Genomic DNA, 12,333 nt, shown 5'->3' on the forward strand with positions numbered 1-12,333 from the left:
TTAATGATGTGGATCAATTTATCGGGGATTGCCTTATCCCTTTAAATCCTTGAAGTTTTACCAACAAAATTCCGTTTGTCCCACTGTCTTATTTGAGAGCTTTACTCTCATAAACGTTATCATTGTTATTTTGTGGAAGGGAATTATGTTTTTTGTAAACGCGAAGCTTTTCTATAATTAGTGTTGGATGGCCGGTCTGTATGGACGAAACTCATAGCTATTATCATTAATTCAAGCATGTAGGAATTGTCCTATCTATTTCAAACTTGTTACCTACTGATTATTTTGGTCTAGCTAAAAAGTATAAGGTTTCTACTTTTGTCGTATTTTTTTAGTTTCATACCTATAGTTTTTGATTATAACAAATTCTTTTATTTAGATTGTAAAGAAACAAGACCTCAGATCAGCATTTGAAACATAGGGGGCAGTTGAAGAAGTAAGTTACAGAAAAGTTTCGCAGCTTATATTTATCTTTGTAGATCTGTATAATAATACAAACAATATTTTGGTTTCTTTACAACAAAATGGCTGGGTGTTGCCACCCCCTTAAAAGTCAAGGCTTGCCTTCACCTTTTCATTACTTGAATTTTTTGTTTGAAACTTTCACTACTGCTTTTAGTTAGGTTTAGGGAGATCAAGAAGGGTTTAGAATATTCCACAAGGGTAGGAGGTATTTTTAAGTTATAGGGAATTGTTTTGATTTATTTTTACCTTATTGTTATTAAACAAACTTCAGGTCTTGAAGTTATTTTTACTTCACTTTATTTTTTAAGGAAATGAACGGTACATTATATGCCGGTGAACGGCTGAGAGTGGAAATATCCCGGGGACGAGGCAGGGGACGTGGAGGCGGTGATAGAGGACGCGGAGGTGATTATCTTTTTAATGTTTGGTACCCTATATTTGCTAAAAATGAAATATTTTTTCAACTATCATTGCTAATTCTAATTGCCAAAGATCGCTCATTAAAAATTAGTAAAGATGAATGTTTATCAAGATGGACCATTCTAAACTGTTTCTCTCAATCATTGTTTGTTGTAAAATCTGCTTTATCAATTTTAAATAATATGGGTCTAAATTCTGATTTTCTTAATGATTTTCTTGAGTTTCTATTAAAACAAAAAAATAATTTCTCATACTTCAAATGTACATGATTTATATTCCGTAATTCGTAATTTATCTATTATAAACATTTAAAAATACATAAATTCATAGTTTGTTTCATGTTTAACTCGAAATAAATTATATAAAAACAACAGGAAAGTTTTTGTTTTAAAAAGTAAAAGTTAGAAAATCTTTAGGTAGGCTTATTTATTAAATGTAACGTTTAAAAGCAATGCATTTTTTGTAATTTCGCCATGGACTGACGTACAGTTTTGTTATAAAGTTGCTGCGCTAATAAAACAGCAGTACCTAAGATAAAAAAATTTAAAATTAATCTTCCAAAATACTTACTAAAAATCATCGAATTTTTTTTTTCAAAATGAAAACATTTAAAAATAACAGAGGTGGCTCTAGAGGAAGGGGAGGTGATAAGGGTGGCTTTAGAGGCAGAGGCCGTGGAGGGGACAGGGGTGGTTTCAGAGGACGTGGTGGCAGAGGGGGTGGTAGATCCCCTCCACCAAGGTAAAATTTTAAATTTTAAGATTAGTTTAGATATTGCTAGCGGCTGCGGCCCTAGCATTTAGGGGCTCTGTATTAAAAAGGATAGATAGGGGACAGAAATATAGTCTAAAACCATTCCGTGTCATATGAGAAGCTTTCCTACCTATATAGGAGAACTCAATAGGTTTAGTAGTTATCGAAATCTTAAGCTAAAGACAAAGAACCTTTTTACTTTAAACAATTTAGTATATAAACAAAATATATTAGTGTAATTTCCAAATTTGCTAACTTTAAATGCCTACCATCTCTTTTATTGCTTTATTAAAGATTTTCTAAAATTACAATAACTTTCCTACCTAGATATGCTCTTTTTTATTAGTTCTTCCCTTTTCTACCAATCAAAAAATTTTAAAAACCTATTTTTTAATGAATTTTAACTTTTTAAAAGTTACAAAATTGAAAAAAAAATTTCTAAGAGGATAACGCCGATTTTTTCTCCCATTATAGCTAAAATTAAACTTTTTCACATGGTACAGAAAGACATCCTGTTAATTTTATTTAAGAAATAGATATTCCTAATCTAACAATAATTTTATTTTGGTCAGGTTTATGGTAATGAATGTAAAGATGGACGGGCGAACATGGGAGCAGTTACTCTTTATCTTGCTGCAGATAACTCAACTCACCCTCACAGAAACACCACCAAGACGCAGGCACATAGATAATTATTATAGAGAAGTTACGATTTTCTTTAAGTATTTAAGAACAAATTCACTAGCATTTTGCTTGTAAAGAAGAAGTAATGAAATTAGTTTGTTTAGTCAGCACACTAAATCTAAAATAAAGAAAAATTGATATTAATGTAGTTTTGACCTAAACAAAGAGTTTCCAGTATGGCTTTGAAACCGATAAATATCCCCTGGATTAAAAATGGTTCTGGGCCATACTGAAAAATTACGTATTACAGACAATTTTCTATGAACAATAGTCTAGAAATTATATTATCAATACCAGCTTTGTTAGGCCAGTCCTTTGGCCCCTCGGGGCTAACAAAATTGCTATTGATCTGAAAATTTCTCATTTTACCAGTCGCGGAAAGCTGTCTATAATACGACGCGATAAATAAAATCAGAGACAAAAATACCATTTTTAGATAAAAAGTATACTTTATACCTACCTACACACTTAAATAAAAATAGCCTATTTATATTTAATTTGTTCTTGGATCTTTAGTTAATAGTTATCTATGCTTATCAGGGAGGACACCCTTGGAGGAAGGTTGACCCAGGCCATCTTCCAGACCCTCATTGTCACATGGATCAAGGCTAATCTCTATGTTGTTGTGTCCTGTGAACTTTGGGATCAGTTTCTAGAGGTAATGTTAGCTATACTATTTAATACCTATATTTGCGACAACTTTTGTTTTATAAATTCTTCCAATTTTTAACAACTACAAAAACCCTGCCCCTCTCGGAGAGCCTCAAACCCGCAACATACGGATAAGGTAACCAACATTCTATAATTGAGCTATGAAGGAGACCAATTATCAGTGATGAAAAAAGACAAAGTAGACAAAAAATTATTTCTTATAGTATACGTTAAAATTTTACGCACTTTCATGTCTGTCATCGTAGCTCAGGGGTAGAGATGAGGTTCCAATATATCCAAACACTAAATATCATTTTCACTCTCTGAGTTAATAAAATATATGTATGGTATAAGTAAAAAATATTTTTAAACATTTACATTATATCAAAAAGCTATTGCATGCCAAAGTATATAAGATTGAAAAAAAAATATTGTTCCAGTGGTCAGTCTTGAACCACCCACCTTGAAACTTGACATCTGAAACCTGGCGCCTTAACCAAAAGAGCTAATTCAGCATGAGACCACAACTAATGTTTTACAGCCTAAGTATATAAAATTGAAAAAAATATTGTTTCAGTGGTCAGTCTCGAACCACTCACCTTGAAACTTGACATCTGAAACCTGATGCCTTAACCAAAAGAGCCAAATCAGCATGAGCCCACAACTATTGTTTTACAGTCTTAGTTTAAATGCCAAAGAATATAAGATTGAAAAAAGTATTGTTTCAGTGGTTGGTCAGGAACCACACACCTTGAAACTTGACATCCCAAACCTGATGCCTTAACCAAAAGAGCTAAATCAGCATAAGGTAACAATTACTGTTTTACAGCCTTAGCTTACATGTCAAAGTATATAAGATTGAGAAAAAAAATATTGTTTCAGTGGTCAGTCTTGAACCACCCATCTTTAAACTTGACATTCCAAACCAGACCCCTTAACCAAAAGAGCTAATTTAGCATGGGACAATGATCATTGTTTTACAGCTTTATTTTACATGCCAAAGTATATAAGATTGAAAAAAATAATGTTTCATTGGTCAGTCTTGAACCACCCACCTTGAAACTTGGCATCTGAAACCTGACGCCTTAACCAAAAGAGCTAAATCAACATGAGATAAAGGTTGTTGTTTTACAGCCTTAGTTAATATGCCTAAGTATATAAAATTTAAAAAAATATTGTTTCAGTGGTCAGTCTTGAACCACCCACCTTGAAACTTGACATTCCAAACCAGACGCCTTAACCAAAAGAGCTAATTTAGCATGGGACAATGCAAATTGTTTTACAGCCTTATTTTTCATGCCAAAGTATATAAGATAGAATAAAATAATGTTTCAGTGGTCAGTCTTGAACCACCCACCTTAAAACTTGACATCTGAAACCAGACGCCTTAACCAAAAGAGCATATAAGCATAAGACATCAGACATGGGTTTACAGCCTTAGTTTTCATGCCAAAGTATTTAAGATTGAAAAAAAATATTGTTTCATTGGTCAGTCTTGAACCACTCACCTTGAAACTTGACATCTGAAACCTGACGCCTTAACCAAAAGAGCTAAATCAGCATGAGTCCACAATTATTGTTTTACAGTCTTTTTTTAAATGCCAAAGTATAAAAGATTGAAAAAAGTATTGTTTCAGTGGTCAGTCTTGAACCACCCACCTTGAAACTTGACATTCCAAACCAGACGCCTTAACCAAAAGAGCTAAAACAGCATGAGACAATGAATGGTGTTTTACAGCCTTAGTTTAAATACCAAAGTATATGAGATTGAAAAAAATATTGTTTCATTGGTCAGTCTTGAACCACCCACCTTGATACTTGACATCTGAAACCTGACGCCTTAACCAAAAGAGCTAAATCAGCATGAGACAAAGATTAGTGTTTTTTAACCTTTTTTTATTAATAATTAATATTTGGTATAAGTAAAAAATATTTTTAAACATTTACATTATACCACTTAAATATCAAAAAGCTATTGCATGCCAAAGTATATAAGATTGAAAAAAAAATATTGGTTCAGTGGTCAGTCTTGAACCACCCACTGTGAAACTTGGCATCTGAAACCTGACGCCTTAACCAAAAGAGCTAATTCAACATGAGACAAAGGTTGTTGTTTTACAGCCTTGGTTAACATGCCTAAGTCTATAAGATAGAAAAAAATATTGTTTCAGTGGTCAGTCTCAAACTACTCGCATCTGAAACCTGACGCTTTAACCAAAAGAGGTACATCAGCATTTGACAAAGATTATTGTTTTGCAGTCTTAGTTTACATGCTAAAGAGAGAGAGAGAGAGAAAAGTACATATAAAAAACAAAGATTTCATGACAAAGGAAAAATAAAAAAATAAAATAACGCAGCATTATTTATACAAAAATCCACCCCTGTTTATGTTACAACATGTTGCGATCAACACAACATGTTTTCAAAAACATATTCATTGTCATCTTTTTCAAAAAAATCTAAAGAGGTCGAAATAAAGTGTATGAATTAAAATTTCAGTTTGTAAAGGTTATTAGATCAATTTTAAATTGGTTATTAAACTATGCCAATATGAGGTGGCTTTTTAGAAAAAGAATGCCACAAAAGGATTTTATATTGTAAAACCAAAAAAAGTAAATAAAATATTGAATAAACCTAGCCATTAGCGAGATAGTTATGTCGAGCCAACTCTAGTAATTAAGATAACCTGCAGAAATAGATATTTTATTACTTGGATGTTACACTAGATTTTTATTTTCTCTAATAAAGTAAAACTCCCAGTGGGCTAAAATGACGATAACCCTAATTCGCCCCCTTTACTCCATTCCGTCCCGTCCTACTGGATAAACAAACTGACCATTGAATGAGTTTCATGTTAGCAACCTAAATTGACTTCAATTTTTCCACTGTCATCAATATCCACGTATATTCTATATCCATTCCATAATGTTTTATTTGTTCTACAGTACAGGAATCAGATCTATTTGCCAATCGTCCTAAAGACAACCAATGGTTGATTGTACGTCAAGCTTTTAATTTTAAGAGGGATAAAATGAGGGATTTCAAAGGTTTGAGGTTGGTAATCTAATATATTTTTTTTTTAATTTTGAAGGGAAACAAATAAGGGGTTTTACGGGTTGAGTGGAGTTAACACCCTTTAAGCCCCACCCTTTAAAATCTGTATCAAGAATTAAAAATGAAGTTTGGGGACGAATTTTTGCTTCATTAATTTAGATGAATTATTTTTCCACCAACTTTTCTACTTGTCAAAATAAGTTCGTTTGTTTTAGGTTTTGAGTGGACTAACTTTATGGGAAGAATTAATCCGGGAGTGGTTTAAGACTATGGAAACCCTTACCTGTGTTAGCTAGACAGGTATATTATTTTTTTAATGTTTTTTCCATTAAAGTTTATAAAAATAATCGATATATTATTACTGGGATGTTGTACCACATTTTCATTTACTCTGATAAGGAGATGCTCACAGCTGGCTAAAATAAAGATACCCCCCTTCTTTAAACCCAATCCTTACCCTACTACTGGTTGAACAAACTGACCAATAAACGAATTTCATGTTAGCAAGCTAAAATAACGACAATTTTTTCCCCCTGTCGTAATATCCACGTATATTCTACATTCATTAGAGTAGGTGGTATTATCCTTTTAGAAATGTAGCGCTCGGCTCCCTAGCCTGCCTAGCCGCAGCGCTCGGCCCCCTTGCCTGCCTAGCCGCAGCGCTCGGCCCACTTGCCTGCCTAGCCGCAGCGCTCGGCTCCCTAGCCTAAAACGTAACCTAACCTAAAATAGTTGTTCGTCGGTAGTCGGGGGGGGGGGGGGGGGGGGGGGGTGGTACAAAATTGAAAAAAATTGAAAAAAAAATTATAATTATAAAGATGTAATTTTGTTAATAATCATTAATGATGTGGATCAATTTATCGGGGATTGCCTTATCCCTTTAAATCCTTGAAGTTTTACCAACAAAATTCCGTTTGTCCCACTGTCTTATTTGAGAGCTTTACTCTCATAAACGTTATCATTGTTATTTTGTGGAAGGGAATTATGTTTTTTGTAAACGCGAAGCTTTTCTATAATTAGTGTTGGATGGCCGGTCTGTATGGACGAAACTCATAGCTATTATCATTAATTCAAGCATGTAGGAATTGTCCTATCTATTTCAAACTTGTTACCTACTGATTATTTTGGTCTAGCTAAAAAGTATAAGGTTTCTACTTTTGTCGTATTTTTTTAGTTTCATACCTATAGTTTTTGATTATAACAAATTCTTTTATTTAGATTGTAAAGAAACAAGACCTCAGATCAGCATTTGAAACATAGGGGGCAGTTGAAGAAGTAAGTTACAGAAAAGTTTCGCAGCTTATATTTATCTTTGTAGATCTGTATAATAATACAAACAATATTTTGGTTTCTTTACAACAAAATGGCTGGGTGTTGCCACCCCCTTAAAAGTCAAGGCTTGCCTTCACCTTTTCATTACTTGAATTTTTTGTTTGAAACTTTCACTACTGCTTTTAGTTAGGTTTAGGGAGATCAAGAAGGGTTTAGAATATTCCACAAGGGTAGGAGGTATTTTTAAGTTATAGGGAATTGTTTTGATTTATTTTTACCTTATTGTTATTAAACAAACTTCAGGTCTTGAAGTTATTTTTACTTCACTTTATTTTTTAAGGAAATGAACGGTACATTATATGCCGGTGAACGGCTGAGAGTGGAAATATCCCGGGGACGAGGCAGGGGACGTGGAGGCGGTGATAGAGGACGCGGAGGTGATTATCTTTTTAATGTTTGGTACCCTATATTTGCTAAAAATGAAATATTTTTTCAACTATCATTGCTAATTCTAATTGCCAAAGATCGCTCATTAAAAATTAGTAAAGATGAATGTTTATCAAGATGGACCATTCTAAACTGTTTCTCTCAATCATTGTTTGTTGTAAAATCTGCTTTATCAATTTTAAATAATATGGGTCTAAATTCTGATTTTCTTAATGATTTTCTTGAGTTTCTATTAAAACAAAAAAATAATTTCTCATACTTCAAATGTACATGATTTATATTCCGTAATTCGTAATTTATCTATTATAAACATTTAAAAATACATAAATTCATAGTTTGTTTCATGTTTAACTCGAAATAAATTATATAAAAACAACAGGAAAGTTTTTGTTTTAAAAAGTAAAAGTTAGAAAATCTTTAGGTAGGCTTATTTATTAAATGTAACGTTTAAAAGCAATGCATTTTTTGTAATTTCGCCATGGACTGACGTACAGTTTTGTTATAAAGTTGCTGCGCTAATAAAACAGCAGTACCTAAGATAAAAAAATTTAAAATTAATCTTCCAAAATACTTACTAAAAATCATCGAATTTTTTTTTTCAAAATGAAAACATTTAAAAATAACAGAGGTGGCTCTAGAGGAAGGGGAGGTGATAAGGGTGGCTTTAGAGGCAGAGGCCGTGGAGGGGACAGGGGTGGTTTCAGAGGACGTGGTGGCAGAGGGGGTGGTAGATCCCCTCCACCAAGGTAAAATTTTAAATTTTAAGATTAGTTTAGATATTGCTAGCGGCTGCGGCCCTAGCATTTAGGGGCTCTGTATTAAAAAGGATAGATAGGGGACAGAAATATAGTCTAAAACCATTCCGTGTCATATGAGAAGCTTTCCTACCTATATAGGAGAACTCAATAGGTTTAGTAGTTATCGAAATCTTAAGCTAAAGACAAAGAACCTTTTTACTTTAAACAATTTAGTATATAAACAAAATATATTAGTGTAATTTCCAAATTTGCTAACTTTAAATGCCTACCATCTCTTTTATTGCTTTATTAAAGATTTTCTAAAATTACAATAACTTTCCTACCTAGATATGCTCTTTTTTATTAGTTCTTCCCTTTTCTACCAATCAAAAAATTTTAAAAACCTATTTTTTAATGAATTTTAACTTTTTAAGTAAATTATTTTTATTTTTTCAGGTATGAGAGGAGAGATGGCTACGGACCCCCCTCACATTACTTCACAAGGGAGGCACACCCCAGGGGCGACTACTCCCCTCCACAACAACGTTACAGAGGCCCCCCACCGCCAATGAGGGATATGTCGCCACGAGGACCCCCCCGCGGACCTCCTCCCCCCCACCACAGAGAATATTCCCCGTCACCCAGGAGGGGACCTCCCGGTAGGGGCCCACCACCCAGGGATTACTCACCTGAACCAAGAGGTCGGCCACCCCCAAGGTAAAATCAAATTTATATCAGGGATGTAAAGGGATAAGTCAATGGCCGATAAACTGATGAACATCAACATCGATGATACATAAAATTAGTGGTTAAAAAACGTTTGAACACTCAACTTATTGAAACAATAAATCAAAATTTAATTAACTCCCCAAAGTAGTTACCTAAGCCAATGAATAAGAAAACGTTATAATAAAACTTTTGGGACTGATGAAATTAACAGTTCATTGTCTCCTCTCAATAATGACATAAAGTACCTAGTTTTTTTACCTAATTTGATTTTTAATAGGTATTTTTTAGAATTTTGATGATATATGTTATTTTTAATAGATAACGACATAACATTTACTTATTATAAACTAATCTGAATATTCAAGGTACATGTCACCACCCCCATCCAAAGGGCCACCAGGTGACTATTCTCCAGGACGCAGAGGACCTCCACCCTCCCCGGGTAGACGTGGACCAGGGACCAAGGCTATTCAGGAATGGGTTATTAAATGATTTAAGACGAAGTAAAATATTGTTTAAGTTTAAAAAAAGATTGTACTAAAATAATTTACGTTTCTGTAGACACAACGGGAAACATGGTTCTTATGGGATAGGACAAAAGACGAAGTATTGAAATTAAATCAAGATTTACCTAATAAAAATTAGGTACTCAAAGTTTTTGAGTTGACGAATAAGTAAACTTGTTTCTGAAACTTTGGATACCATTATGATATTTACACCATATTTTACCCTCCCTGCCTGGGGTTTAGGTCTAAATTTATCTAATATTAGTACTTGTTTGGGACAGGGATCTAAAGGGACAAGACAATGGCGGATAAATTGATGTACATCAGCAATGATGATACACAAAATTACCCCTTCTGTGGAGTATAATTAGTTGTTGAAAGCTTTAGACACTTAACTTGATTAATCAACCATTCAAAATTCAATAAAAGTCCCTAGAGTTGTTAAAGCAACGAAGAAGAAAATAAAGCTTTGGGGACTAGTGTAATAAACAGTCCACTTCCTTCCTTCATTTAATCCTCCATAACTTAGGACCCCGCGTTCCACGACTCCATACGCCACGTGAAGCATATAATCAGTAATGCCGAGTAGTATGGACACAGCATGTTCTTGTTAGCCAGGGATGTTGTTACTGCTTATGTTTTCCAGGTAAGCTTTCCCTTTATTTTTTCTCGTTCTGCGTTTTCAAAGATGTTTAGTTAGATAAGTTTGCTGATTTTTTTGCCACGTGTCAAGATGCCTGTAGGAAATGAATGAGGGGGGAGAGGGGGAATCGAACCTACACACTTTTATTTTTGCTTTCAAAAGAAAAAATTTAGGTGTGAGAGTAAGGGGGGGGGGAAGTTCTGACACATTTGCGTAAACAGCGAGTATAGGCTTTATCTTTGGGACGGACGGACGGACGGACGGACAGACATCGTTCTACTTTGTATTATAGATTAGATATTTAGTAGGGAGGGATGGGACATTGGGCTGTAAATTACACTAGCCCCCAAAGTTTTCAAATAACATTTTCTTATTCTTTGGCCTAACAACCTTGGGTACTTTTATTGATTTTTTATTGGTTGGTTCATTAAGTTGAGTGTCCTAACATTTCAATCACTTATTGTAATCTACAGAAGGGGTAACGATGTGTATCATCATTAGAGATGAACATCAATTTATCAGCCATTGTCTTATCCCTTTATATCCCTGTAATTATCTAATTAACTAATGAGCAATTTTATTCCAGGTTGAATATCAGTGATACGAGGTCGAATGGGGCCGGTGCCCAGCAAATCCAGGAGGTTGCGCAACAGTTTTCGCGGCCAGAGCAGTAGAATCAAGAAAAATATGTTTAAGTGTTGTTTCAATCAATAAAGATAAAAATGAAAACAATTTTTTTTTATTTTTGCGATTTATACCTACAAGCGATGTTTTTCTATAATTAAGGTCAGTTAAGGTCTATAATTTTTACCACTTTCTCGTGATTTTTACCACCCGTTTTTACCACAATTTTTGGTAAATTTTTACCATATTTACCCTATTTCTGGTAAAATTTTACCAATTTAGGGCAAAAATATTACCAGGTGTTGAACAGTTTTACCACTTTTTCGGTAAAATCTTACAGAAATTTGCGGTAAGATTTTACCAAAAAAGTGGTAAAAATTGGTAAAAATCTGGTATAAATTTGCGTCCTAAAATGGTAATATTTTACCGGAAATCTGGTAAAATTTTACCGATAATTGTGGTAAAAATCGCTGGTAAAAAGCGTTAGAAAGTACCACAAAAAGTGTTTTTACCACGGTTACGGTAAAATTTTACCACCTTTTAAATCGTATAGGCTGGTAAAATTTTACCATAAAAGTGGTAAAAACTAGGTGTTTTTATGGTATTAATTAGAACCTGGGCAACTGATATAAAAATGTACAATCATAAGATTAAAACATCTTTTATTAATGCCTTTGGCATCTCGGAGTTTAAAAATGGGTTTTAATCTTATAATTTAACATTTTTTTATCCGCGGAAGCCTGTTAATTATACGATGCGGTGAATAACTATTAAAGTTGCTTTGACTTACAAACACATGGACATCCTCTCATTTTAAGTAGACGTGCAACTTAGAGATCAATACTCAGTGTATATTATGATAACAAGGATGACAGCATCCATAAAAGTGTAGCTCTGAAACGGTAGGACAAAGATCATTAACACTTGTAGAGGGTCAGAACAGAATAATCAGAATATTGTATAAAATCGAAACAAAATTGTTGAGAAACTGCCTAAATACAAGATGTATAAGGACATACTTACATATTTTTAAGACTTGATTATAGAGATGCTTACAACATTGTAATATGTTGTCTTAGGAATTAGTATTCCAAAAATCAGATCAATCAGATAAATTTATCATACAAAATTTTGTTGCAAAAAAGTTAAAAACCAACATGTTTAAAATGGATTTACGGACATTCTGGTAACGATTATAGAGTTGCTACCCGTTCTTAATCGAACCTAACTACTCACCATTAAAAGTTTGGAATCGATAGGACAATTCTAACATGCCTAAATTAACGAAAAAAAACTATCCGTTACAGACGGACGGACATACGGATGGAAGGACGAACGTACGGACCGA

General features: G+C 33.7%; 2 protein-coding genes across 5 annotated transcripts; both read left to right on the top strand.

Annotated features, from left to right (window-relative positions):
- Nucleotides 1–2,061: 2,061 nt before the first annotated feature.
- Nucleotides 2,062–7,741, top strand: LOC145334878 (ral GTPase-activating protein subunit alpha-1-like). 4 transcript variants are annotated; one of them, XR_013885041.1, is made up of 5 exons: nt 2,062–2,318; nt 2,863–2,980; nt 6,243–6,327; nt 7,246–7,302; nt 7,640–7,735. XR_013885041.1 is itself a non-coding variant. In XM_080180489.1 (4 exons), the coding sequence occupies exons 1-3, from the start codon at nt 2,215–2,217 to the stop codon at nt 7,285–7,287; spliced, it is 264 nt and encodes an 87-aa protein (XP_080036615.1). In that variant the 5' UTR covers nt 2,062–2,214; the 3' UTR covers nt 7,288–7,302; nt 7,640–7,741. The 4 variants fall into 4 exon arrangements, 3 of the variants coding, with proteins under 3 accessions (XP_080036615.1, XP_080036612.1, XP_080036613.1); XM_080180489.1 differs by lacking the exon at nt 6,243–6,327 and having other exon boundaries at nt 7,640–7,741; XM_080180486.1 differs by lacking the exon at nt 7,640–7,735 and having other exon boundaries at nt 7,246–7,303.
- A 426-nt stretch (nt 7,742–8,167) lies between these two features.
- On the top strand, nt 8,168–11,090 carry LOC145334879 (uncharacterized). The gene is made up of 5 exons (XM_080180490.1): nt 8,168–8,492; nt 8,940–9,200; nt 9,578–9,684; nt 10,246–10,364; nt 10,948–11,090. Exons 1-4 carry the CDS (start codon nt 8,350–8,352, stop codon nt 10,305–10,307), a joined length of 573 nt encoding a protein of 190 aa, XP_080036616.1. The 5' UTR covers nt 8,168–8,349; the 3' UTR covers nt 10,308–10,364; nt 10,948–11,090.
- Nucleotides 11,091–12,333: the final 1,243 nt, after the last annotated feature.

Source organism: Acartia tonsa, chromosome 13 (genome assembly GCF_053477335.1).
Source record: "Acartia tonsa isolate MP-2025a chromosome 13, ASM5347733v1, whole genome shotgun sequence".
Classification (NCBI taxonomy): Eukaryota; Metazoa; Arthropoda; class Copepoda; order Calanoida; family Acartiidae; genus Acartia; species Acartia tonsa.